A 25,847-nucleotide genomic window follows, 5' to 3' on the forward strand; every position below is an offset into this window, starting at 1 on the left:
CTGCCAGACTCCTTTCCGGAGCGGCCGCACCGTTTTGCACGACCACCAGCTGTGGGTGAGGGGTCAGCCTTACACACGGTCATCACGATTGTTGAGAGGATTCCCCCAGCAGCTGTGAGCTGGTGGCCTCGCCATGGCCAGCTGGGCGTTCATAATAACACGGAACTCAAGCACGTGCTGCAGGGGGAGCATTTATTTCAAGCCCCGGATGGACGCACACGCCAAGGGCTCCCAGGTGCCTCGCGGGGTGGGGGGTGGGGGGCGCCGTGCCCGGCTCCTCACTTCCAGCGGCCTCCGACGCGGCCCTTCCCGGCCCCCTTCCGGCTGGAGGAGAAGGAGGGGTGTCAGGAAGCAGCGCCTCCCCACCCGCCTCTGAGATGGGGCCCGCCCTCCCTGCCAGGGGAAGAGGCCCGCCACTGCCTGCTCGTGGCGGGGTCGCTGCCTGGGGTGGCGCGATTAGCGGTCACCGGGCCACCGACGGGTGGGAGGTGCTATCACTGGGCCAGCTCAGGATGTTCCTGTGGGCGCTGATAAATGGTTATGGATACAGAGCTGGGGGGAGGAAGGGGAGAGTGACAGGGAGAGGGCCGGGGAGGCTGGGGGGGAAAGAGAAAGATGGAAAGTGAGGCAGAGAGAAGATGGAAAGAGAGAGAGGAGGGGAGCGGGGAGACAGCAAGAAACGGAGCAAAAGCCGCGCCTCTCGACGTCAGCACCAGTGACCTTTGGGGGCCGTTCTGAGCATCGCAGGACACTGAACAGGAGCCCTGAGCCCCACCCATCAGGGGCCCCTAGGACCCCCTCCCCAAATGCGTTCCAGACATCACCTGATGTCCCCTGGGTGGGAGGGGGGCAAGATCACCCCCTCCCCCCGGCCTGGTGGACCAGTGATGTAGAGGGCCATAGAAAGGGGGATTGAGACCCCAGAAGAGAACCGGAGATGGAGAGAAAAGGACAGGTTGTGAGAACGTTCCAGAGAAAGAGGGGTGAAGACGGAGCCCCCAAGAAAGGGTGGTCGGGGCTGACACTCAGAGTCAGGGGCAGCAGGAGAGAGAGAGTCAGAGGAAGGGGCCCAGGGCTCCTTCACACTTACAACTTCTGGGCGTGGCTGATGCGGTTGTACAGGACGTTGATCTGCGGAGACAGGGAGGTGTTGGCAGAGCGGGTCGGAGAGGCACCCCTGCCCCGACACAACCCCAGCTGAGCCCCAAGCCCCCAGCTCGGCCTGGCCTCCAGCAAACACGGGTCTCACCTCATATTTCTGCTGCTTCAGCTTCGCCATCAGGTCAAACTTCTCTGACTCCAGCTGGTGGATCCAGTCCGACAGTTCCTGGGCCTTCTCCCTGGCAGGGCAGAAGGGCTGTCGATGAAGCGAGCCAGGCCGGCCCCGGGCCCAGAGGGGTTGAGGGAACCCTCTGAGTTCGGCTTTACTGGTGCCATTGTGTTAATAATTTGGGGCCCTTTTGTTAATATGCAAAGTGGATTGCAGCAAGGGGTCTTTAACTCTGCCCGCTTCTCCATGTCCATGTCTCTCTAAGGGAGAATGATAGCATGGCTAAGGGTTCTGGTCCTGGAGTCAGAAAGCCTAGGTTCAAACACCAGCTCTGAAATTCTCTGGCTTGAGACTGTGGCCAAGTGAGTCCCCTGAGGATTCTGTTTCCCTCTCCAGAAAACTGCAGAAAGAAAACGGTGAAGAAGTTTCAGGTTGTCCCCTCCATATCCCTTGTCCCTTTCTTCCTTAGAACTTTTTGCTGTAGACTGCGTTACTACTCTCCCCAATCTCCCTTGCAGGTAGGGCAGCCAGTGGGATGAAAGTAGGTCATTGGGTGGAGCTTCCAGGTAAGCTTTTGTGGGTCTTGCCTTGCAATTTCTTTCTGCTGCTTGGATGTGCTGGCTGGAGCGCCAGCAGCCACATTGGACCATGAGGTGATTTGGAAGATGGAAATATTGGACTAAAAGTAGTGGACCAGAAAAATAGAAGTCCAAGTCTTTAATTGTTTTGTAGAATTGCCATACCAGCTGTGGACTACAGATTCCTTCTATGTAAGGAAACAAACCTCTATGTTTTAGGCTGCTATAGTTGGATCTCAGTTATTAAAGGCTAAACTTATTCTGAACTGACAAAAAATCTACTGCCTTGAGCCATTAGAGGATGAGAGAACAGGTATAAAGTATCTGGCCCATAGTAAACATTTGATAAAGCTAGTTGTTACTACTCTTTTTAGTTTTACCAGCATTCTTTATTTTCTTTTTCCAGTTAATGGTTTTCCTTTGCCAGCTAATGGTTTTCAAATGCTCTCTCTTCCGTGGTATATTTTATTTTAAATTTTTATAGACCATCGTATGATCTCTATTGAATAAATAAAACTTAAGTAACTTGAAATCCTCCAAAAATATCAGTGGACCCAAATGATGAGCAGACGTGTGGTGCAGGGTGAAGAGAGGAGGAAAAGGAGCATTAGTGATGTACTATTTAGTCCAGGGCCCATGATAATGTGATCTGGGAGGGAGGGGGCTGGAGCCGACTCTGAATATCCATCCCCTGACTCTGAGCGCAGGGTCCCCATGCTGGGGGTTTGAAATCAGCATCCTGGGAGCATTTACACCATGGAAATGAGCTAACGCTAAGATGTGGACTTTTAGCCTCTGGAGATCCTCTTGGGAAGCATTTACCATCATACCCCTTCGTAAATATGTGATGAAGAACACAGACTACCACACCAGACTTCCTGGGTTCCAATCCCCAGTCTTGTGCCTGCAAGCTGTGCAACTCTGGAAAGGTTCCTAACCTCTCTGTGCCTGTTTCTGTTTGCCAGTTTTTTCAATGTTCTGGTTTGTTAGCTCTAACATGAGGGTGATAATAGTATTATGGTATCCACCTCACGGAGCTGCAAGCCCTCCACAGGCGGCTACTGCTCCCATTGTGATGACAATGACCAGCTCACTGACCTTTCACTGCTGTGTGATGTAGACTTGGTTATCACAGCCTCCTCTTACCAGTGAGGAAAGCAAGGCTCAGAGGAGGTAAACACTGTGCCTAAGATCACAGAGCTTAAGCGGTGGAGCTGACACTGAGCCCCTGGCAAGAGGTCTCAGGTGTTGAGCTCCAAGTCCCCTCACCGCGCCACCTCTGGGGTGGTGGGTGTGACTTTAAGGGCCATGCCTGGGCCCTTGAGACACAGAGGAGGCCCCCGAGGGAAGACCCTCCCCGGCCTTCCCTCTAGGGGCTTATCCTGAGAAGCTGGCTGTGCCCAGAGTGAACTGTGAACGGAGAGACAGAGCTCCGTCCGGAAGAGATTGGCCTGGGAAATTGTTGCCAGCGTGTCTGGCTTTAATTCCGGCAGAAGATGGAGCCAGTTTGGAATTTCCAAGGGACATCATCAGAACAACATTATCGCCTCAATTTTGGTCAGCCCTGTGGTCTGGTTTCCCTATCATCTCCCAGACTCTACAGGTCTTGGCACCAAAAACATAGGTCCTGCATCAGTGACACACCCCACAGGGGAGGGGCCCAGAGAGGGAGAGATGCCTGCACGAAGCCACACAGCGCCGGGGTTTCCGTCCACTCAGACCTGGGCCAGGGCTTACCCCGCCTGCCTGTCTGACACGCGGGCCCCTCCCACCTACCGGAGCTGTTCTTCTCCCATATGGTCGATGTTCAGGGGCTTTTTACGTTCAGACAGGATACGCACTTTCATCTCACGCCCCGTCTGGCGCTTTCCTCGCTTCTGTTCTGCCTGAGGGTGGGAAGGGGGCAGCATGAGGTGGGGGGTGGCTCCCCAGCCCCTCCTCCTCAGACCCAGGGGTCCAGGCCCCCAGCTCCTCCTCCCTCAGACCCCAGCTGCCTCCCCCGGGACCCCAGACCTCAGGCCTCAGCAGGCAGAGCTCACCTTGACCAAGTAACCCCCAAAATGGGCGCCCATGTTGGACAGAACCTTCTTCTTCTTGGCGTCATCCTCAGCCCGCTTCTTGGCCTCCTCCTCTTCCTTCCGCATCTTCTCCTCCTGTGGGAAGAACGGGGTTCACCCCTGGGCCTCCCCACCCCCCTGGACTGAGAGGGGAGGGCGCCTGAAGGGGGCGTGGGGGAGGCCGATTCTGCACTGAGTGAATCAGGGTCAATCAGACTCAAGCATGAGAAGATGAGTGTTAGTCGCTTCAGTCGTGTCCGACTCTCTGCGACCCCATGGACTGCAGCCCACCAGGCTCCTCTGTCCTTGGGATTCTCCAGGCAAGACTACTGGATGGGTTGCCATTTTCTTCTCCAGGGGATCTGCCTAACCCAGGGATCGAACCCCAGTCTCCTGCATTGCAGGCAGATTCTTTACCGTCTGAGCCACCAGGGAAGCTCACGAGAGACAAGGTCAATATCGGAACAGACAAGGATGCCAATACTTCCTCCGGGCCCTTCCAGGCCTGGGTGTGTGATCACCGGCCAGTCCTTCGTCCTCTCTGAGCCTTAATATGCTGCCCCCGCCCCCAGGAAAACTTAACCTGGGGGGTTGCTGGGATATGCTTGCTTTTCTCTGCATGCTCCAGCCTGCAATGGCCAGCGGTGATCTTGCTGTGTGACCTCCGCGTAGGTACCTGCCCTCTCGGAGACTTACTCTCCTTTAGTCTCATGAGAGGAGAAGGGCTGTCCTAAGAGGGGCAAAGAGGGTAACTGGTCATGGGAGTGTGGGGGACAGTAAAGAGGCTCTTGGCCTTGAGCCTGAGGAAGGGGCTCCAGAATGCCTTCACTGAGGTGTGACCACATCCCCAAAGTCTGCGTTGTATGTTTCAAAATTAGAGGCTCGCCCCAACCAAAGCCCCCTCCCCACTGGAGGGGCAGGCGAGGTGGGCATGATGGTGTGGGGCTTGCCCATAATTCCCCACCTGAATGCATTTCCTCTCACTGCTGTAATCTGCAAACATAGTGGCTTAAAGCAATGTCAATTTATCATCTTGTATTTCTGCAGGTCAGAAGTCTGCAGCGGGTCTCAGGGGCTAAGTCATGGGGCACACAGCCTCCTTCTGGAGGCGTGAGGGGAGAAGTCACCCCCTTTCCTTTTCCAGCTTCTCGGGGCTGCCTGCATCCCTTGGCTCGGGTTCCCTTCCTCCATCTTCAAAGATCCCTGTGTAAGGACCTTGTGATAATTCTGGGCTCACCTAGAAAATCCAGGAGGATCTCTCCATCTCTGGATCCTTAATTTAATCGAGTCTGCCAAGTCCCTTTCCTTGTGTAGGGTCCCACAGTCATAGTCTCTGGGAATTTGGAAGTGGACATCTTTGGGAGACCAGTCCTTTGTCTACCACACCACCCAATTCCTGCTCTTTAAAAGTGGTTTGAGGGACTTCCCTGGTGGTCCAGTGGTTAAGAATCTGCGCTTCCACTGCAGGAGGCACCGGTTCGATCCCTGGAACTAAGATCCCACATGCCTCGAGGTGCGGCCAAAAAAAAAATAGTGAATTGAGTGAGTCATTCCTGATTTCAAGTCAGGTCATGTCTCCAAGGCGTAAAGCAATGGGGGCGTTCTACTCACTCTCTCCCAACCAGCCAGTGATTTATTCCACAATGGCAGGTAAACAATCTGAAAACATCCTAGGATTTGTGCCAGAGACAAAGAGGAGTTTAAGCCAGAGCTGCTGCTGGACATTGGTTACTCCTGCCTAGGACTGACAGGAGTCAGGATTTTCAAAGCTCAGACCAGGAACATGCCAGACACCCTCCGGGACACATTGTGCACATAAATATAGGCCAAAGGGGGGAAGAGAAAAGCTGGGTCTTTGTGATAGTATTTAAGTCCCTTGATCCAGCCGTGCCTGAAGCAGACATGCGTTAGACAATTTAGTTATATGAGCCAATAAAACTCTCTTTCCGCTAAATTCAGTTGGGGTTGGGGTTTCCGTCCCTTCCAACAGCAAGATCCATGGATAATAAGCATGCGGACTTTCTTGAGGTCACAGAGAAGATCATGAATGGAAAATCGCTCCCAGGAGGGGAGGCACCCACCGCCAGCTTGGCCTGACGCTCTCGCTCCTTCTCGGTTCTGAAGCGCTGTTGCTCGGCTCTCTCCGCCCGGCGCCGCTCCTGGAGGAGGCAGAGGGCTGAGGGGGTGCAGGGACCACCAGGCACCCCCTTATCACTTCCCAGGTCGGGTCAGGAGTGGAGACGAGCATCAATTTGGGTACGATCCCGAAAGTTTCAGCCTTGGGTGTGCACTGGACAACGACCGTGTTCCGTATCTCTCGGGACCCAGAGGGTGGGAGGAGAGGGGCGAACTGGGGGAAGGCCACCGCCCTCCACTCACGATGCGCTCTTTCAGCGCCACCAGCTCCTCTTCCTCTTTCTTCCGCTGCTCAAAGTGGACGTCGATGAGCGTCTGCAGCTCCAGCAGGTCCTTTTCCATGCGCTTCCGGTGGATGTCCTGGGGGACCGAGGGCGGGAGCCTGGGTCATCCCCAGGTGGTACCCCGAGAAGGCGCCAGCCCCTCAACACCTCTGAGAAGCGTCAGGAGGGAGACCCCTGGACCGCAAGAGTTGGCGGGATTGACCGTCCGCTGGGACAGACGGCTGCCGTGCGCTCAATGCCCAGCAGATGGCAGCGAACACCCTGCTCTGACCCTAGGGGCCGTGAGGACGCAATTCCAGGAGAGCAGGAAAGCAAGCACACAAAGGGAAAAGACCAAAAAAAAGAAGAAGAAGGGAGGGGCGCCGCTTCCTAATTCTCGTCCTGAAGGCTAGCAGCCCTGCCTGGGATGGGGCGTCTGTTACTTACATCGAAGTCCACACGTTCCCCCTCTGGGATCTTTGGCGGGATCAGAGGAGGTACCACGGGCCGGCTGCGTGGACAGAAGAGAAGAAACGCTGAGTGCCCTGACCTTCCCGCGGGGCAGCATCAGCCCCACGTGGGTCCTGAGCACCTGCGGTGCGGCAGGTCCCTATCAGACGGGCTGCGGTGAAATGCATGCCCTGGCTTCCACAGGGTGAACCAAAGAATGTAAAATGTTTCACTAATGACGTTTATATGGCTTAGTGTCGCAATGATGCGATTTCGGGTACAACGGGTTGAGTAAAATATGCTATTGGGATTCATTTTACCCATTTTACTTTTTTAAATGCAGCTAGCAAAAAAAAAATTCAGTTACATGTGCGGCTTGCGTTGTATTTGTATTGGGTGGTGCTGCTATGAGCGGCTGCCCTTGATTTCCAGCCTTGGGGTCCTCCCATTTCTTAGAATCTTCTTTCTTTCTTTATTAATTTTTTTAAATTTATTTTTTTAGCTGCATGGTGCAGCATGTGGGTCAGTTCCCTGACCAAGATTTGAACCTAAGCTCCCTGCATTGGGAGGGCAGAATCTTAACCCTCAGACCACCAGGGAAATGCCCCTTCTTTGGTTTCCAAGTCTGCGCCTCCTCCTGACTCGCTTCCTATTTCTCTTCCTGTCCCATCGATGTCTCCTGTCCCCTGGTGGGAGTTTTGCCCTTCGATTCATTTGATTCATTCATAGGTTAGTCAATCATTCCCATGACTTCAATTGCCATCATTTACCGAGGATTTGCCTCTGACTCCAGCACAGACTTTCTCAAACCCCAGATACCAGTGAACAGATGCCTCGTGAACATTTCCTGTCTTTGCACAAACCCTGCCCAAACTGAGCTCATCAACCTGGGGTTCCTGGGACTTCCCTGGAAGTCCAGGCTTAAGACTCTGTGCTCCCACTGCAGGAGGTGTGGGTTCCATCCCTGGTCTCAGAATTAAGAGCCCACATGCCACGTGGCATGGCAAAACAACACCGAACCCTGGGGGTCTCTCTCAGTTGGTGGTCCCTTTCTACCCTAAGCCCTCTGCCCCAGCTTAGGCTTCACCTCGTCCCACAGTTCCCTGGCCATGTCATGCAACCCCAATGCCCCCGGACATTTGCACATGCGTTTGCCCTGCCTGCAATGCCCTTCCCTTGATATACTGCCCCCACACCCGCCCCTGGGAACTTCCCTGCTCAGACAAGCCTTCCCTGTCGTTGAGGCTCACCTGTGCTTTCCTGTGCACCTGGCCCTCCCCCAGATCTGATCGTTTGCCTCCTCTGCTCAAAACCCTGCGTTGGCTCCCCCCTGCCCTGGCCTCCACGGCCCCATCCCTCTATAGCCACAGTGAACTTCACACACTGTCTGCACAGGGCCAAAGGATTTCTGCTTCTTATGCTCAAGTTGCTGCCTCTTTGCATCTCTAAGCTTTGGGTTTGTTTTGTTTGTTTTAGTTTTTACCCGCACTACACAGTATGTGGGATCTTAGTTCCCCAAGCAGGGATCAAACTCATACTCCCTGCATTGGGAGCATAGTCTTAAAACCACTGGAATGCCAGGCAAGTCCTGGATTGCCAAGCTTTGGTCCCAATATTACATCCTCCAGGGCTCCTCTTTCCCCTCCGTGAGCTCTCATGACTCCAGCGGTCTGCCTAGTTTGGATCCTCCTGTGTCTGTACCTGTCCCCTGAAACACTGAACCTTGCACACACCACTCACTTCCTCATCTACCATTTCCCTTATACTTCCTTCAGCTAGTAAACTCCTTGTCTCTCAGGCATCACCTCCCCTGGGAAGCCTTCCTTGATTGCCTAGGGCACAGATAGTCCCCTCCTCTGTGCTACCATGGGCTTCCCTGGGTGGTTCAGCTGTAAAGGATCCACCTGCCAATGCAGGAGATGTAGGAGATGTGAGTTCTATCCCTGGATCTGGAAGATCCAGGAGGATGCCATGGCAACCCACTCCAGTATTCTTGCCTGGAGAATCCCATGGACAGAGGAGACTGGCGGGCTACAGTCCATGGGGTCGCAAAGAGCGATCAAACAACTGTGCTCCAGTCGCTGGATCTGGGTCTATTTCACCAGCGGGGCAGGCAGAGTCTGCCTCTTGCCAAACACCCAAGTGTAAAGTTCCACAGAAATGTTTGTGGAAATCACTGTCCCTTCCTCTGCTTCTATTTCCTCACTCTCCTTCTCTGCCTCTCTTGCACCCTGTCTCTGGAGGTGGGGGATATATTTAAGAGGATGTGATGGGGACCCCCACCCCCCTAGGATCTCACCTTGGTTTGGGGCGCTCCTCTTCTGGTGAGGGGGATACAAAGAGATAATTAGCAAGAGTTCGTGGCAGGGTGGGCAAGACATCCACAGGAGGGACCCGCCCCTCCCCGAGCGGTGGTTCCCACAAGCCCAGTCCCCTTCTCCTGCAGCTCCGGGGGAGGGGTTGGGGGGAGGTAAAAGAGGATAAGGGAAATGGGGTGGCCTTTAGGAGGGAGAGGGTCACACGCATCAGATATACATTCAGAACTGGTGTGGGGGATCCCCCTCCCCCATCGCTGGGAACCTAGGTGTCCAAACCTCCAGACCATAAGGAGACCAAAAAAAAAAAAGCAATCCCCGCCCCCGCCCCTCGACCTACATACCCAGAGCTCCTACCCTCCTCCATCAAGACCTAGCAGTGCAGGGCGGCCCCACGCCCTCTCTTCGCTCGGTGACCCAGGAGTTGTGTCCTCGGCCCCCTCTCCAGCCAGAGGCACAGGAATCCAGACCGCCCCCCTACCACGGCTAGCCCCTACGGCAACCCAGGCCCCAACCTTTGAATGTATATGAAGGAGAAAAGTAAGGGACAGGCGAAGACGAGAGGGAGGGAGGGGTGCCTCTCCGCAAACACCCAACCCTTCTGTGCGTGTCCCTCCAGTCTGGGGAGGAAGGCTTGGGTGTCGGTCCCTTTAAGACGGAAGGGAACGGGTTAAAGCCTCCGCGAGGCTGTTTCCCTTCGCGGCCAGCAGAGGGCGCGAGTGCGCTCCGGGCTTAAAGGGCCGGGCCGGGCGCGGGTTGCGGGGCGCGGAGCGGGTCCTCGCGGAGGTCGGGGCCCCGAGGCCCCGGATCACTCTCCGGAAGCGAAGCAGCCGCGGTTACCTCGCTCTGCCGCCGTCTCCGGCTCCTCGGGGGCTGGGAGGGGGCGCAGGAGAAGCGAGGGGGTGGGGGGCCGGGGAGGGGAGCGGCCGCGCGCGGACGCGGGGGGCAGGGAGGGGAGAGAGGGGAGAGGCTGTTAGAGGAGCTGAGGCCGAGCCCGCCCGGCCGCCCGCACCCCGGCCGAGCGTCCCCGCCCCTGCCCCGGCCCCGGCCATGCGTCCGGCTCCGACCTGCCGAGTGCGGCCCCTCACCTTCCTCCTCCTCCTCGGCGGCCTCCTCTTCTGCAAGGGGTGGGGGACAGAGGGCGTGGCGTTAGGGGTCCCGGGGAGGGGTGGGGGCCGCCAGATGGGGGTACAGGGAGAACCGGGGTCGAGTCCGATCCGAGACCGACAGGGGGGCCCCTCAGAGCGCTTCCCACTGGCTGTGCGAACCAGGAGCGCGGGCGTCGGGCGGGGTGGGCTAAGATGCTGCAAGGCGCCCCAACCCCACCCCAAGGCCAGCCCGCGCCCCACTCACCTTCAGGCTGCTCCCTGAGGACCCGGGGGGAAGGAAAGAGGGAGGGAGAGAATTAGGAGCCTTGAAGGCGGGAGGGGTCTCCGTCGCTCCAGCCCCACACCCCTCCCGCCGGCATCACTCACTCTTCATATTCCTGCTCTTCGGCGTCCGACATCCTGGGGTCCTGGTGTGACCTACAGACAGCAGAGAACAGGCCCAATGGGGTGCGGTCCAGAAGGACGAGTGGCCGGGGCCCTGGATCCCCGGGTCTGAGGGAGGAGGGGCCGGGGGCCTGGATCCCCGGGTCTGAGGAGGAGGGGCCGGGGGCCTGGACCCCCGGGTCTGAGGAGGAGGGGCCGGGGGCCTGGATCCCCGGGTCTGAGGAGGAGGGGCTGGGGGCCTGGACCCCCGGGTCTGAGGGAGGAGGGCTCTGGCCCCCACTTCCTCAACCTCCTGATCCGGTGACTCCGGGCACGGGGGCGGGGGAGGGGGTAAGATGGGGCCGAGCCCCGGGCTGCAGCCCCGCCCCTCTCCACAGCTGTCCTCTTTTGTCTTATGACAAGTCGTGGGAACCTGATCTGGGTTAGGGATTAGGAGAAGGTATTTGGGAAGGGACGGTGGCCTGAAGACAATAGCTGCCCCGCCCCCAGCGTCTATTTTGGGTGATGTCACATCGGGTGACACAGAGGGCATCTCCTGAAAAGTATTAGAGGGCGGGGGGGGGGGGGTTCTGGGAGAATTAATCACCCCCGACGTCCTCTCCCGCCCCCAGAGCCCCCTCCCCTTTGGCTGGTTATCTGTCCACCTGTCACCTCCTTTCACCTTCATCCGTTGCCAAGGAGGGGACAGGACCCACAAGAGCAGCTTCTGTCCCCAGAAGTCACCCTGACCCCTAAATACTAAGACCTCCCATCTCTGAAATCCCCAGGGTGCCCAGATTGAGACCTCCCCAAACCCTAATACACACAGATCCTAATTTACGAATTCTGAAAACCAGCAAGTCCTGGTATCTCCAGATTCTGAGACCCCTCCCCCCAACTGTGGACCCTGCAGATTGTGAGTCCAGACACCCTAAAATCTTGATCCCTTAGGTCTTGACCTAAATTCTGAAACCTCAAGATTATGAGATCCCAAAAATCTGTATACCCAAATTCAGGGGCCTGATTCATGCTACCCCCAACATGACACTACAAATTATATTACCTCCAGCCATGAGGCCTCAGATTCTGTGACTCTGAGCCCTACATCCGCAGACACTGACCCCCAGTCCTGACACCCAGAGTGTCTGCCGTCCAAGCTCAGGGACTCAATTTCTGAGATTCCCTCGGAGTCAGAGCTCCAAGGTCCTAAGGTGTTCTATTCTGGGGTACCCAAACGCTAGCACCCCTAGATTCTATAACCCCCAAATCCTCATACATCCCCCCTCCATCCCCAGTCCCCAGAGCCTGGCCCCCTCAAATTCCCAGATCTGCCTCTGTACCTCTCCTCATCACCTCTCATGTCTCCCATTCCTCTGCCCCCTCCCCCGAGGACACCCCTGGAGATCACGGGGGGCTGTTACCTGAGTCTGGGTCAGCAGAGGTGTGAGAGAGCGGCGGGGCAAAATCTTGCTGGGCAGGCTGAAGCACCCCGGTTTATAGCCAGAGGTTGAGCCCCGCCCCAGGGGGAGGGCAAGGGGGAGAAGATTCCTTTCCTCCAAGTCTCAGCCCAGCTCAGAGGCGGCCCTGCCCGCCCCCAACCCCCCACCCCCGCTTTGGCTCCACTTTAGGGTCCAGGCACCTCCTGGCTGTTCCAAGGCCTCTGCATCATCCCAAAAGCATTGCCCAGGAACCCCGGGCTGGGTCAGGTCACCCTCGGGCTCCCCACCGCCCAGGGCACTGGCACCCTGTTCTCTGAAGCCACTGGGCTTAGCACTACAGTCGGTCCTTGGAGGAGGTTTGTTGATGAAAGGGGTCTGAGGGAGATTTTATCCCTGCACGAAAGGGTCCCTTTCTCTCTCTGGGCATCCACCTCACATACACTGTTTCTTGTCTGTCTCTCCTTTGTCTCCGTGACTCGCCATCTGTTTGTCACTGTGGGTCTGGCTCAGCTTCTCCCCACCTCTGTCTCCGTCCATCTTTCTGTCCCCCCCCAACCCCCACCCCTTTGTCTGCCACTGGGATTCCACTCTGGTGACAACAGGCGCTAAAGCGGGGCAGCAGGTGTGTGAGGGGGTGGGGGGGCGGTGTCAGACTCTGCGGGACCTCACCCCTCCCACCTCCATATGACACTGATCTTTTTTGGTATCCCCCTCCCCTTTCCCAGGCGAGCTGCGACCTTGAACTCTAGGGGCTCATCACGCCTCTGGGCTTCTCAGTGCCTCTGTCTCCGTATTTCTTGGGGGTTCACTCTGGGGCTCTCTTCCGCCTCTCTCTGCACCTCTGTGTCTCTGAATTCTTCACTCTGCCTGTCTGTCTGCCGGTTCTTCTCTCTGCATTTCTCTGGGCGTCTCTGCACTTTGGCGTCTCTTAGTGTCTGTCTGTGGGCGTCTGTGTCCCCAGGTCTCCCTGTCCTTGTCTGTGACTCAGTTGCTGTCTTCTTCTTCTTCTTTTTTTAAAATACTTATTTATTTATCTGACTGCCTTGAGTCCTAGTTGTGGCCTGTAGGATCTAGTTCCCTGACCAGGGACTGAACCTGGGCCCTCTTCACTGAGGGCGCAGCGTGTTAGCCACTGGACCAGCAGGGAAGCCCCTTGTGTCTTTAGCTCTGTGCCTGTCTTTATCTTCCTAGCTGTTGTGTGTGTGTGAGTGTGTGTGTGTGTGGTCTCTTTGTGTCTCTGCCTTCCTCTCTCTGTGGGTCCTTATTTCTCTCTTCCAGAGTAAGCTCATCTCTGTCTCACTGTGTATATCTGTCTTTCTAGTCCCTCTTTCTGTGCACTTCTTTCTGTGAATCTGTTTTCCCTGTGCCTTTGGGTCTCTGCCTGCCTCTCTCTGGCCTGTGTCTCTGACTCAGTCAGTCTGTGCCTCCGGGCATCTGTCTTCGGGCCTTGGTCTCCTTGGTCTTGCACCTCTGTGCACTCCCACGTGGAGACCCAACTCTGCTCCTGCTGCGCTCTTGTACCCCTCCTGCCCCAAGTTCTCCAGCCTCTCTCCACCTAACCGCCCTCCTCGCCCCCAGTAGTAGACAGCCAGCCACCCCCAGCTCAGAGAGAAGCTTTATTCCTCGGGGCCATCCTCAAGGCCAGGGTCAAGGCAGTGGGCAGTCAGCTCAGCCCTCAAACTTTTTCTTGCGGCCTTCCATTCCACTCAATGCGTCGATGTTCTTGCGCCAGTCTCCCACCTCTCGGTTTTCCTGGGGGGATGGGTCAGAGGTTAGCATGTCTTCCTGGTCTACAGATGCTCAGATATCCTCCACTTGCCCTCCTGCCTGCTGGGTCACTTCTTCCAGATGCCCATCGCAGGATCTGGTTCTGGAATATTTCTTGTCCCCTCAGACAATCCTTTCCAATATGCCCCACTTCCTGTCTCCCTCCTGCACTTCCTGTCTCCCTCCTGCACTTCCTCTCCCTCATGCACTTCCTATCTCCCTCTTGGACTTCCTGTCTCCCTCATGCACTTCCTGTCTCCCTCATGCACTTCCTGTCTCCCTCTTGGACTTCCTGCCTCCCTCATGCACTTCCTGTCTCCCTCTTGGACTTCCTGTCTCCTTCATGCACTTCCTGTCTCCCTCCTGCACTTCCTCTCCCTCCTGCACTTCCTGTTTCCCTCTTGGACTTCCTGTCTCCCTCATGCACTTCCTGATTCCTTGCCACTTCCATTCTCCCAAATGCACTTCCTGTCTTCCTCTTCTACATCCTGTCTTCCTCTTGCATTTCCTGTACTCCTCCTAGACTTCCTGTGGAGCACCCTTACCAGATACTTCTCCCCACAATCCAAGTGTCACCCGCCCTCAGGCTGGGTCCTAAGATTGCTGCCCACTACCTCCACTCCTAAGCACCCCCTTTCCTGGACCAAGCCGCACTCACCTTCTCCGTGTCCTCCTTCTTCACCTGCTTGAGGTGGGCCCGCAGGTCTAAGGTCTCCTTAGCCCTGGCGCCCAGCAGTGCCTGCATCATGGCATCTGCAGAGATCCGCACTCTACGCAGAGTGGGCCGCTTAAACTTGCCCCGAAGGTCAAAGATCTTCTGGTTCAGATCTGCGATCTGGGCGAAGCCATAAATGGAGGTGGAGACCCTCCTCCTATTCCTCCTTGCCTCACTCCTCCTCCCTACCCTTCTCTCCTATCCCAGCCAGGCTCTCCCGAGTTCAGGCTTCTACCACCTTCAGGAGGAAATCCAAGCTCCCCATCCTGTAACTGGATCCGGATTTGCCTCAGCCTCATCTCTGAAAACCACTGACACATCCCAGTTCAGCTACATGCATCTTACAGGTCCCTGTCTCACACTTGAGCTGACTTACCAACACTTGAGGCTCCAGCCACAAATATTCACAAACATATTTCCTGCTTTGCCCCCTTCTGGCTTTTGTGCTGTTCCCTCTGCCTGGAACAGCATTCCCTGACCGTTTTGTGCTCATCCTTCTGGCCCCTCCCTGCCAGGTTCACAGAGTTGTCCTGGGTCTCCTGGTGTCTGCAGCTGTTGCTGCTGCTGCTGCTAAGTCCCATCAGTCGTGTCCGACTCTGTGCGACCCCATAGACGGCAGCCCACCAGGCTCCGCCATCCCCGGGATTCTCCAGCAAGAACACTGGAGTGGGTTGCCATTTCCTTCTCCAATGCATAAAAGTGAAAAGTGAAAGCGAAGTCGCTCAGTCGTGTCTGACTCTTAGCGACTCCATGGACTGCAGCCTACCAGGCTCCTCTGTCTATGGGATTTTCCAGGCAAGAGGACTGGAGTGGGTCGCCAGTGCCTTCTCCGGTCTGCAGCTATAAGCAGCTGCAAGGGGCCAGGCTGAGACCAGAGCCCGAGGCATCTCACCCTACCCCGAAGGGACTCAGGCTGCCCAGTGCCTCCCACCTCCGTGATGTTCTTAGTGACTTTCGCCTCCACGTCGTATCTCTCCTCATCCACCTTGTCCACGCGGGCATGGAGCTGTCGGCACAAGTCCTGGTGGAGGAATGTGGTGTGTGTAGTGAGGAGAAACCCCAGGGGTTTGGACTCTGGGTCTGAGGGAGGAGGGGCTGGGGACCTGGAGAGGAGTAGATTGAAGCCAGACCCTGGGGACTTGAGTCAGAGGTTCTGAGAATCTGGACTGGAGTTGGGCTGGAGGAACCAGTCTCTGGGTTTTGAGGTTGTAGGCAGCTGCGGGCCACATTTCTGAACTCCTAAGGGTGAGGATTGGCAAACTGGGCTGAAGGTACTGAGCAGAAGAGTGGAGGCATCGTAAGTATACCCCTGAATCCCAAGGGACGCGAGATCGGACACTAGGAACCTGGGAGCCCTGGCTGGGCCGCAGTCCCTGATGAGAACCGGTACCTGGAGCTCCGCGAAGCCCAGCCCGGCCAACTCCAGGGGCTGGCACCGTGTGCTCAGAGCGCGCCCCTTCTCTCCTCGCCGCTCCTCGGCCTCTCGCTCCAGTTCCTGCTTCGCAATCTGTAGCATCAGGGTCTGGGGAGGGGGTGCCGGAACGCGGCCCAGTATTGGGATAAGGACGCTGCGGGGTAGTCACCCTCACCCTAATCTAATCCCAGGCCGGCTTCCAGAGACCTGCCCCCTCCAGGTTGATGTCCATCATTCCCAGGCCCCAGCCCTCCCTGGCAGGGCCACCCCTCCGCCAAACTTTCCAGGCCCCGCCCACTCGCTCACCCGAAGCCCCACCCTCAACGTCCAAGCCCCGCCCCCTGAAGACACCGAGCCTTTCTCCAGGCTCATCCGCACCTTCAGCTGCAGTTTCCTCGAGGCGGAGATCTTAGACTTTTTCTGCCGGGGTAAGACAGCAAGGAAGAATGAGGGAGGAAGACCCGAAGGAGGACGGCGGGAGGAGCATCCGAACCCCGCCCCCTCAAGTCAGGTCCCTCCTCCAACTCCAGCCCGCGGGAAGCCACGCCCCTCATCCCCATCCACCAATCTAGGGTCTGTAGCTAGGCACCGCCCACCGTCTCTAAGCGATCTCTGGTCCAGAGGCGGCGGGACTCCGCCCACAGGCAAGCTCGCACCAATCAGACGCCGGGCCTCTGCTAAGCCCGTCCCATGAAGTCCTTCCTCCTTTTGGGCTCTGCCCACGACCGAAGTCCCATGAGGGCCCTGGCTCCGCCCCTCCTCCCCAGGACCCCGGTGCCCTAAGAACCTGAACACAGACCCCGCGAAGCCTCCCGACCGGCCCCGCGTACCCGCTGGCCCCCGACCTCACCTTGGCGTGCGGCTCCGTGGCGTAGGCACGATAGTTGGCTGATGAGCGGCGTCGGACAGGTGGGGGAGCGGGGGCCGTGTCCCCCGCCTGGGGTTGGGAGAATGGAGCTGAGTCACCACAGGGACCCCCCTTCCCAACCCCTTTCCGTCTTCCAGGGCTCCAGTCTGTCTCCCTAGAGCCCTCCCTTCAGCACCCTCCCCGGGCACACGAGGCCAGCCCAAGCCCGCTCTCACCGTACTGCCGCCGCTCCTGGAGGGAGAGAAATCAGGAAAGGAGGTTACCGGTGGGCCTGGGTTCTGTCTAGTCTGTGTCCCAAGGGACCCCATAGGCCCTTCTGACCACAGATCCGGCCCACCAGCTCCCCATTCTCGGCTCCTAGGGGTTGGATTCGCAAACTCTCACCTCATTCCGACACCCGGGGTTCCTGTCCTTACCTCCCTTCTCAGAATGGAGTCCAGGCTCGCAGCTCTCACCTCTCACAGGGACGCGGGAGATAACCCCCCACCCACCTCCAGCCTCAGGAGCCCGGGTTACCAGTTCTCACTCACCGGTCCGCCATGCTAGGTCTCAGGCCAGGAGCTGAGGGAGGCAGAACCCCGGGGGCAAGGAGCTCTTGGAGGGTCAGGAAGGGGGCGTCCGGAGTGACCTTGAAGGCCCCTGGCCCCTGGGACTTGTCTCGTCCGGTCTGGTCAAACCTCACTGAGGACACTGAGATAAAGGGCGAGGAGGGAGACTAAATATACTGCTGCCCCCTCCTCCCCCTGCCCAGGATTCGAGATAACGGGGCGCGTGAGGGGTGGAGCGGGCCATGCTCCAGCTGGATCACCCCTTCACCTTGGCGGCCCGGGAATCCAGGCCCTTCTCCCTCAGACCCAGGGGTCCAGACCCCCAGCCCCTCCTCCCTCAGACCCAGGGGTCCAGGCCCCCCGCCCCTCCTCCCTCAGACCCGGGGGTCCAGACCCCCAGCCCCTCCTCCCTCAGACCCAGGGATCCAGGCCCCCGGCCCCTCCTCCCTCAGACCCGGGAATCCAGGCCCCCGGCCCCTGCTCCCTCAGACCAGGGGGTCCAGGCCCCCCACCCCTCCTCCCTCAGACCCGGGGTCCAGGCCGCCCGCCTCTCCTCCCTCAGACCCGGGGATCCAGGCCCCCGGCCCCTCCTCCCTCAGACCAGGGGGTCCAGGCCCCCCACCCCTCCTCCCTCAGACCAGGGGTCCAGGCCGCCCGCCTCTCCTCCCTCAGACCCGGGGATCCAGGCCCCCAGCCCCTGCTCCCTCAGGCCCGGGGGTCCGGCCCTTTCACTAAATTGCAGTCTCCTTGAGGCTGGAACTTCTTCACCGTGGTATGCTCCGTTTCAGTGCCCCAAACCTGTTACCCAATCAGTCAAGTTTGCTGATTCCCTTGAGGATACAGGTGTGGGGTGCCCAGGCTTTCAGCAGTTCAGTTCAGTCACTCGGTCGTGTCCAACTCTTTACAACCCCATGGACTGCAGCATGCCAGGCCATCACCAACTCCCCGAGTTTACTCAACCCATGCCCATTGGGTCGGTGAAGCCATCCAACGATCTCATCCTGTCATCCCCTTCTCCTCCCACCTTCAAACTTTCCCAGCATCAGGGTCTTTTCAAGTGAGTCAGCTCTTTGCATCAGGTGGCCAAAGTATTGGAGTTTCAGCTTCAGCATCAGTCCTTCCAATGAATATTCAGAACTGATTTCCTTTAGGATGGACTGGTTTGATCTCCTTGCAGTCCAAGGGACTCCCAAGAGTCTTCTCCAACACCACCGTTTGAAAGCATCAATTCTTCAGCACTCAGCTTTCTTTATAGTCAAATTCTCACATCCATATGTGACCACTGGAAAAACCATAGCCTTGACTAGACGGACCTTTGTTGGCAAAGTAATGTCTCTGCTTTTTAATATGCTTCATCAGGTAGCACATAAAAATTCACCTCTCGCTCACTCCCCACACCCCCTCCCTCTCCCATTCTTGGAGACAGACTGAGGGCAGGAAAGACTGGACACCTGGAGAAGAGTTCTTGGCTCTCTTTACTTGGACCACCTGAGGGTAGACTAGCCTGTGAGAGGCGACACCCCCAGCCAGGAATGGGATGAGGGGACCACGCAGAGGGCCTGAGCAGAGCCCCAGGGCTAGATTTCCAGGCTGTTTTCAGAGTCTGGGACTGAAAGGTAGAACTCAAGAGAACAGTCTAGAATTCTAGGAATAAATGTAGGATACCAGGAATGGAATCCGAAATGCTAGCGACACCTCTGGCGCCGAGTGAGACTGTTGAAAGAGTAAATGAGTATTCTAGAGGCGCGTTCTCATTCTAGGACCAGACTTTAGATGTCGGGGGTGGGGGACTCGGTCTCTGGAGGAACAGCCAGACTCTCTGGTTTGGGGGCCTGACTCCCTGTGGGCGGAACTGAAGCCTCCAAGAGTGAAGCCTGAGACTCTGAGGTCAGTTTGAGGGGTTCAGAGGGTGGGGTACCCAGTTCAAGGGGCTGGATCTGGTCCTCAGAGGGCGGGTTGGTTGCCTCAAGGAGCTGGGCAAGATATTCAGGGGGTGGAGTCCCAGATTCCACAGTCGGGTCCTCGTGGCTGGGAGCTGAGCCCCCCGCCTTGTAGAAGCGTGCGAAGATGTCTGAGGGCTTGCTCCCCAACTGTGGGGCGAATCCGGCCGCCTGTGCTAGCTCCCCGACCCGGCTGGAGAACGCCTGCAGCTGCTCCGGCCGCAGGTCCACTAGGAACCTGGAACCAGGAAGCGGCAGGTTAGGGGGCTCCGCTTTCCGCCCTCAGCCTGGAAGTTGTCCGCCCTGCCCTCTGCTGGCTCACTGGGCTAATTCGACAATCAGGCGTCCTCCAGGGGCCACGCAAGCCCCCACCTCGGGGCTGAGAAGATGGACCATCCTGCGGAGAGAAAAGGGGAAGGCTGAGGCTCGGACTTTGAGGTCCTGAGCAAAGAAGGGGGGCTGGGACCTGGACACTGATTGACGAGGGTCTGGGGGCCTGGATTCCTGGGTCTAACGGGGGGGGGTTGGGTGAGGAAAATCTGGGCGCATCCCAGGTCCTCTTACCCACAGGCCACGTAGAGGAGCTGGAACTGTCCCTCGTAGCAGCTCTTGTGGTGAAGGGTGTGGGCAGAACCGAGGGACAGGAAGTGGACAGTGAAGGGCTCCGGGGCAGGGGCTGCTGGGGAAGGGAAGACTGGCAGGGTTAGGCAGACACTAGAAGCTTGGAGATGACTCTCCTTGTCCGTCTTCAGGCCTTTTGTCATCCTTTCTCTTAGGTAGATCCCTGGAAAATTCTGGGAAGACTGGCCTGGCAGGCAGAGACCCATTTTACAGACTAGACAACTGAGATTCAAGAGAAGAAAAGAGAGTGGGTGGCCCATAGCCACACAAGTCATTAATTCACCCGGGAGGGCCAACCTAGGTAATGCGTAGACGGAGGCACGACGAGATGTGGGGTTGGGGGATTCTCCAACGGTGATCTGAAACCTAGCACCTCGTTAAAATGCTCTCAGCCTCTTGCATATCTGAACGTAGGATCATAATTCTGCTATTAGGATCCAGAATGGTAAAAATGGTGTCAAGAGTTAGAAAAGGAGACAAACACAAAGAGAAGAGAGAAAGAGAAGAGAGAAAAACAGACCGGATGTCGGGAAGGGGAGGTCACTTGTCCAGGCTTTAGACACCGTACCGGTCCATGCTTGGACTTGAAATACCTGGAGCCTGAAGCCTGGGACGAGGGTCTGGGTCCTGCTCTCCTCCAGGCGTGAGCACTCTAGCCCGGCTTGCCACGTCAAGGGAACATCCCGGGTCAGCGGCTTACCGGGCTCCGGGCTTCCCTCCTTGCCGCCCTGCTCCTGGTCCCCCTGGGCGGCTCTCGGGCGCCCCCAGGCGGCCATCTCTCGGAAGAGCTCTGCCACGTTGTGCTCGGTGATCTCTCCCGCGGTCTTTGGGGGAGAAGGGACGCGTCCAGACACTGAGCTAGGACCGCGGAGCCTGGGCGGCCGGGGCGGGGCCCGGACGGCAGGAGTGGGGGCTGGTGGCGGGGGCGGGGCCCGGGTGTCAGAGGCGGAGTCCGGGCGGCGGGGGCGGGGCCCGGGCGACAGGGGCGGGGCCTCGCGTACCCACCCCCGGGCCCAGCACCTCCAGCCTCAAACCTTGACCGGCTGCCCGTTGCTGGTCCTCAGGAGGGTCTCGTCGTCCGCTTCGATGCCGAAGGCCACGAAGGGCCCCGTGGCGATGTCCCCCCAATACCCGCGCGCTGCCACGCGCTCCCCGCGCTGGGAAAGCACAGAGAGAGGATGATGTTGGGGAACTCGGGTTCTGGGGCTCCCCACCCGCGAGAAGCAGCAACAGCCAGGGCGCACGCACGTGGCTCAAGAGGCGACCGGACGCCAGGGTCCGGTTGGGCACGTGATAGGCGCTGGAGTCTCTGAGTTCAAAGGCGACGCCCGTGTCCCTCCAGCGCCTGAACTCGCGGGTGTGGATGACTCGGGCCTGAAGGGAGGGGATGGAGCGAGGAAAGAGGTCTCCGTGAAACTTACCGGCCCCAGCCCCGCCTCGTCCACCCCCGGGACCGGGGACCCCAGCCCCGCCCCCCAGCCCTCACCCCGCGGTCGTGCAGCTTCATGTGCAGGTCCCAGTCGCTGACGCCGCGCCGGGCGTCGTACCGGGAGCCCAGGTATTGGCGCAGCCTCGAGTCCCACAGGCGGCTCATGGGGAAAGCCTCGGGCCCCTTCTCCCCTCCGGCCCAGAAACGGAACACCGCCTCCAGGGCATCGCGCTCGCGGAACTGCGCGGCCAGGCCGGCATGGGGGAGAACGAGGGAGAGGGGGCTGCAGGGACCGTGGCGTCTCCCCCGACCCTCCCTTCCCCACCCCAACCCCCCCGGGGCGTGGGGAACGATTCTCGCGGCTCTCCGCTGAAGGGACCGAGGCTCCGAGGGCAGAGGCCACCCTCTGGGCCATATGGCCCGGTGGGAGCCCGGGAGCCCTCAGCCCGCTCCATCCACGCAGACCCTGTTGGACGGCCGGGCCGCCACCCGGGTCCCAGGCGGGGACTGTCGGAGGCCGCGCGGAGGCACCTTCAGGGCGCCCAGGCTGAGCCAGGGCAGCTGCTCCGCCAGGCGGTCGGGCTCCGGTACCAGGTGAGCCAGGCGGACGGCCTGGGCGCGCACGAAGGCAGCCACCGGGGGGCGCAGCAGCGCGTTCCCCCACACCTCCAGGAAGGTCTCGCTCCTCTCTGCGGGGAGGGGGGAGAAAATACGTGGAGGGAGCAGAGGGGTGAGTCCACACGTGAGATCGGTGACGGTGACCCCACTTTACAGAGATCTTATTCTTTCATAGTCGTGAAATGAACATGGGGGACCCAGGCAAGTTCCCCAGCCATCCCAAAAGCTGAAACATGAAGAATGACTTACACCTCACCTGGTTCTCCTCGCCTATTCCTACGCCCCGCCCCGCCCCGCAGGTAACCCCAATCCTGAATTTCCTGCTTAAGTTTCTCTTACCTTACAAAAGGAAAGGTAAAAAAAAAAAAAAAGAAAAGGAAAGGTTATATATAGATATAGACAGACGGAATGAAGATTTATGAGTGTTAGCAGAATCTTGTAAGACAGAACTAGGTCTTCTCCGGTGGCTCAGCAGGAAAGAATCTGCCTGCTAATGCAGGAGACCAGGGTTCGATCCCTGGATCAGGAAGATCCCCTGGAGAAGGGAATGGCAACCCCCTCCAGTATTCTTGCTTGGGAAATCCCATGGACACAGGAGCCTGGCAGGCTACAGTCCATAGGGTTGCAAAGAATTGGACACGACTGAGCGACTAAGACCAGAGAAGGCAATGACACCCCACTCCAGTACTCTTGCCTGGAAAATCCCATGGACGGAGGAACCTGGTAGGCTACAGTCCATGGGGTCGCAAAGAGTCGGACACGACTGAGCGACTTCACTTTCACTTTTCCCTTTCATGCACTGGAGAAGGAAATGGCAACCCACTCCAGTATTCTTGCCTGGAGAATCCCAGGGACGGGGGAGTCTATGGGGTCACACAGAGTCGGACACGACTGAAGCGACTTAGCAGCAGCAGCAGCAGAGCGACTAAGACAGAACTATTTACCTTTAGTTGTATACACTAATATATATCGGTATCAATGCATAGTTTCATTTTAGTTGTTTAAGAACCTTATAAGAGAGAACGATATACTTTTACTTAGGTTAGATAAGTTCTAGTTTAAGAGCCTTTACAAGGTGCATTAAGAAATCTGTGCAATGTCTTCTGAAAGCCCTGGGCTGTTAATGAAACCTACCATCCTTAATCACGGTAACAATAATCGATAATATGTGTGGAGTCTATATCATAAGCCAGGAGCCATGCATGTTTTTTCATTAAACCCTTATAAGAATTCTATGGTGGAAGAACTGTTAGGATCTCCATTTTATAAATGTAGAAACAGAAGCCCAGAAAGGGACAGACACTAGCCCAAAGGTCACACAGCAAGCAGAGTCAGTATTTGAACACAGCCTGTCTGAGTCTAGACTCGGCTCTAGGCACCAAGCTGAAGTCTTTGTTACTGGAAAACAGTCAATTTCCCACCCAAATCCTCCTTCTCCTCTTCCTTCTTATAGTCTCACTTCCAAGAATGTCTCCTCCAGGCAGATTCCCTGGGTTTCATACCTCTCACTAGGGGAGACTCAGGCCTGATGGAGGCTTTGGGCAGGACAGAGCTCAGCTCAGCCAAACCGTCCCCACATTCGGGGGACTCACGACCTCTCAGTGAGTCCCTGGATCTCTTTTGGGCTTCTCCCTCATCGGAGGTTTTGAATGCTTACACTGTTACGCACAGTTCTGAGAGTTTTATGTGGATTATCTTCTGAAATTCTCTGAATGATTCTAGGAAGCATTCTTTTTAGCCCCATTTCAAAGGTAGGAAGAGCTGAGGCTGTAAGGGCTACCAAGTGAGTGAGCAAGTGATGGAACAGGGAACCATGTGCAACGTGCTTAATCTCACCATTGAAATGCCAGAATTCCTGAAGGAAGGGGGAAGGGGCTGGGGGCCAGATGGCCTGGGTCTTTGCTGACCTTGCAGCCCCATCTTCTCAGGATCTTCCAGGGCTAGGCTGAGGATCAGCATGTGTCGGGCTACAGCTTCCAGATTATTCTCCAGCACATAAAACTAAAAGGACGGGCAGGGAAGAACAATTCTGAGATCTGTGTCCCTGGCTCCCAGCAGACCCAGGAGTTGGAAGCCTCAGCCCCCTCCTTCCACAGGACCCCAGAGACTTGTGTACCAGTCCCGCTCTTTCAATCAGAGAAACGTGGGCACTCAGAACCCTCCTCTCCATCACTACTCAGGAGGCCCCATCCTTAGGCACTTCCCCCCACTTCAAACCAGGAGCCCCCAACTCCAGCCCCATCCTTCCCCAGGATCTAGGATTCTGGTCCTCCTCCCTCAGGGACTCAGGAAACTGGGCTCTTATCTTTATCCTCCTCCTTCCAAGACCCCATAATCCCAGCTCACGTGGAACCTCCTTCGAGGCCAGAGAGCTGCCCGGGCCAAGGTCCGTAGCAGGTGCCGCCCATCCACGGAACCCAACAGCAGCACTTTTAGCTCGGGGGTCTCGTGCTCTGTATCGGCCTGCGAATCTGGATCCACAGGAGGACCTGATAAGATGATAGCGGACTGGAGTTTGCGGCCTGGAGAGGGGCCCCTGCAGCCACCCTCAGCAGGACTTGCACCCCTGGCCTCGGTTTCAACCGGAGCTGTGCCTCTAAGAGTTCCTGAACTCGGAGTCCACAGAGGCATCTAGGCTGCCCACTGGGAGGGAGTGGGGTGCGCCCTTGGAGCCCCCGAGAACGTTAGCGCGCTGTCTGCCAGGCTGTGAAGGCAGCGGCTGTGTCGCACGATTTGTGATCCTGAGTAGGGGACTCACTCTCAGCCTGCAGGTCCACTGCCGGGGACAGGCCCCACCAGGACGCAGAGCCAAAGCCCGTGCCCGAGCCTGCCGGCGTAGTCATCGCCGTGCGGTCCAGACAACCTGGGAATCCCCAAACATCGAGTCTCTGTCGCCCACCCGTTCCCCTCTCCCCTCCCCCGACTTCTCGCCCCTTCCACACCCGCCTCACCTTTATCCTTCCAAATAACCCGAGACACCCCCTGCCTCCCGGCTCTGGGCTGCGCTAAGGTCGGAAGGCCCCACCTCAACTGCTGCCCATAGTCCCCGCCCTTTTCAATCATTCGGCCAATGGGAGTGTGCGGGCTGGCACAGCAGCGATCCACTGGCCAATGAGAGTGAGCGAGACCTGCCGGCTGCGAACTTTTGGCCAATGGAGGCGCTGAGGGACGACCACCCAGGCTTGTGGGCTTGAGGACGCGGTCGTCATGACGACAGAGCGGGCCAGGGGGCGGGGCCAGGAGAGGCTGGGACGGAGCCTGGGGCGGTCCAAATTTCTGGAAGCAGGCGGCCTGGACCGATCCAACATTTAGACAGAACGGAACCGAATCTTAAACCCAAGTTAAACTGAGGTGAACTAGACCTCCAACGGTACACTTTTGTGTCCCCATTTTCCCTCTCACCCTGGCTCTACCACACAGGACTTCTCTCACCAGGGAGGAAACACAGCCAAGTGCTGGGGCCAGCCCTGGTTGCTAAATTTTGGAGAACTTTGTGACCTGGTTGTTACACATAGTAATTACTAAAAGTTAGTTTTACTAAATTAATTACTAAAAATTAAATTCAGTAAAATACACTAAATAAAAGTTCAGTTCAGTTCAGTTCAGTCGCTCAGTCGTGTCCGACTCTGTGACCCCATGAACCGCAGCACGCCAGGCCTCCCTGTCCATCACCAACTCCCGGAGTCTACCCAAACCCGTGTTCATCGAGTCGGTGATGCCATCCAACCATCTCATCCTCTGTCGTCCCCTTCTCCTCCTGCCCCCAATCCTACCCAGCATTAGGGTCTTTTCCAATGAGTCAACTCTTCGCATGAGGTGGCCAAAGTATTGGAGTTTCAGCTTCAACATCAGTCCTTCCAATGAACACCCAGGGTTGATTTCCTTTAGGATGGATTGATTGGATCTCCCTGCAGTCCAAGGGACTCTCAAGAGTCTTCTCCAACACC

At 57.4% G+C, this 25,847-nt stretch overlaps 3 protein-coding genes across 30 annotated transcripts; all 3 read right to left on the reverse strand.

Moving 5' to 3' along the window:
• Positions 1-175: 175 nt before the first annotated feature.
• TNNT1 (troponin T1, slow skeletal type) lies at positions 176-12,010 on the reverse strand. Of its 25 annotated transcripts, XM_081505480.1 has the most exons (14): positions 11,963-12,010; positions 10,545-10,595; positions 10,423-10,436; positions 10,158-10,187; positions 9,910-9,942; positions 9,054-9,075; positions 6,752-6,815; positions 6,285-6,401; positions 5,987-6,064; positions 3,888-4,001; positions 3,625-3,734; positions 1,250-1,340; positions 1,091-1,131; positions 176-324 (listed from the first exon to the last, which is right to left on the reverse strand). In XM_081505480.1, exons 2-14 carry the CDS (start codon positions 10,574-10,576, stop codon positions 279-281), a joined length of 792 nt encoding a protein of 263 aa, XP_081361606.1. In that variant the 5' UTR covers positions 10,577-10,595; positions 11,963-12,010; the 3' UTR covers positions 176-278. The 25 variants fall into 25 exon arrangements, with proteins under 25 accessions (XP_081361606.1, XP_081361607.1, XP_081361605.1 ...); XM_081505481.1 differs by lacking the exon at positions 9,910-9,942; XM_081505479.1 differs by lacking the exon at positions 9,054-9,075 and having other exon boundaries at positions 9,882-9,942.
• A 995-nt stretch (positions 12,011-13,005) lies between these two features.
• On the reverse strand, positions 13,006-20,508 carry TNNI3 (troponin I3, cardiac type). The gene is made up of 9 exons (XM_081505506.1): positions 20,447-20,508; positions 17,275-17,434; positions 16,960-16,975; positions 16,727-16,813; positions 16,255-16,296; positions 15,853-15,984; positions 15,394-15,483; positions 14,406-14,582; positions 13,006-13,732 (listed from the first exon to the last, which is right to left on the reverse strand). Exons 2-9 carry the CDS (start codon positions 17,283-17,285, stop codon positions 13,649-13,651), a joined length of 639 nt encoding a protein of 212 aa, XP_081361632.1. The 5' UTR covers positions 17,286-17,434; positions 20,447-20,508; the 3' UTR covers positions 13,006-13,648.
• DNAAF3 (dynein axonemal assembly factor 3) lies at positions 18,749-24,948 on the reverse strand. Of its 4 annotated transcripts, none has more exons than XM_081505475.1 (12): positions 24,852-24,948; positions 24,659-24,763; positions 24,247-24,389; positions 23,808-23,901; positions 21,814-21,971; positions 21,340-21,522; positions 21,102-21,227; positions 20,888-21,010; positions 20,554-20,677; positions 19,797-19,908; positions 19,555-19,629; positions 18,749-19,470 (listed from the first exon to the last, which is right to left on the reverse strand). In XM_081505475.1, the coding sequence occupies exons 2-12, from the start codon at positions 24,741-24,743 to the stop codon at positions 19,062-19,064; spliced, it is 1,632 nt and encodes a 543-aa protein (XP_081361601.1). In that variant the 5' UTR covers positions 24,744-24,763; positions 24,852-24,948; the 3' UTR covers positions 18,749-19,061. The 4 variants fall into 4 exon arrangements, with proteins under 4 accessions (XP_081361601.1, XP_081361600.1, XP_081361602.1 ...); XM_081505474.1 differs by having other exon boundaries at positions 19,797-19,911; XM_081505476.1 differs by having other exon boundaries at positions 19,797-19,911; positions 20,447-20,677.
• Positions 24,949-25,847: the final 899 nt, after the last annotated feature.

Source organism: Giraffa tippelskirchi, chromosome 7, assembly GCF_054371585.1.
Source record: "Giraffa tippelskirchi isolate mGirTip1 chromosome 7, T2T-mGirTip1v1.2.pri, whole genome shotgun sequence".
Classification (NCBI taxonomy): domain Eukaryota; kingdom Metazoa; phylum Chordata; class Mammalia; order Artiodactyla; family Giraffidae; genus Giraffa; species Giraffa tippelskirchi.

What these genes read in the sequence shown, in the direction of transcription:
- TNNT1 (XM_081505479.1), bottom strand. Translation starts at nt 10,576, where the DNA reads ATGTCGGACGCCGAAGAGCAGGAATATGAAGA. An exon ending in AGCGTCAGGCCAAGCTGGCG is followed by an intron (nt 4,002 to 5,986) that starts GTGGGTGCCTCC and finishes TTCTTCCCACAG; the next exon opens with GAGGAGAAGATGCGGAAGGA. An exon ending in TTGGGGGTTACTTGGTCAAG is followed by an intron (nt 3,735 to 3,887) that starts GTGAGCTCTGCC and finishes TCCCACCCTCAG; the next exon opens with GCAGAACAGAAGCGAGGAAA.
- TNNI3 (XM_081505506.1), bottom strand. An exon ending in CGAGGAAACTGCAGCTGAAG is followed by an intron (nt 15,985 to 16,254) that starts GTGCGGATGAGC and finishes CCCCCTCCCCAG; the next exon opens with ACCCTGATGCTACAGATTGC. An exon ending in TCACTAAGAACATCACGGAG is followed by an intron (nt 14,583 to 15,393) that starts GTGGGAGGCACT and finishes GGCTTCGCCCAG; the next exon opens with ATCGCAGATCTGAACCAGAA.
- DNAAF3 (XM_081505474.1), bottom strand. Translation starts at nt 24,743, where the DNA reads ATGACTACGCCGGCAGGCTCGGGCACGGGCTTTGGCTCTGCGTCCTGG. An exon ending in TCAGCCTGGGCGCCCTGAAG is followed by an intron (nt 21,523 to 21,813) that starts GTGCCTCCGCGC and finishes CTGGCCGCGCAG; the next exon opens with TTCCGCGAGCGCGATGCCCT. An exon ending in CTCCTCTACGTGGCCTGTGG is followed by an intron (nt 19,630 to 19,796) that starts GTAAGAGGACCT and finishes TTCTCTCCGCAG; the next exon opens with GATGGTCCATCTTCTCAGCC.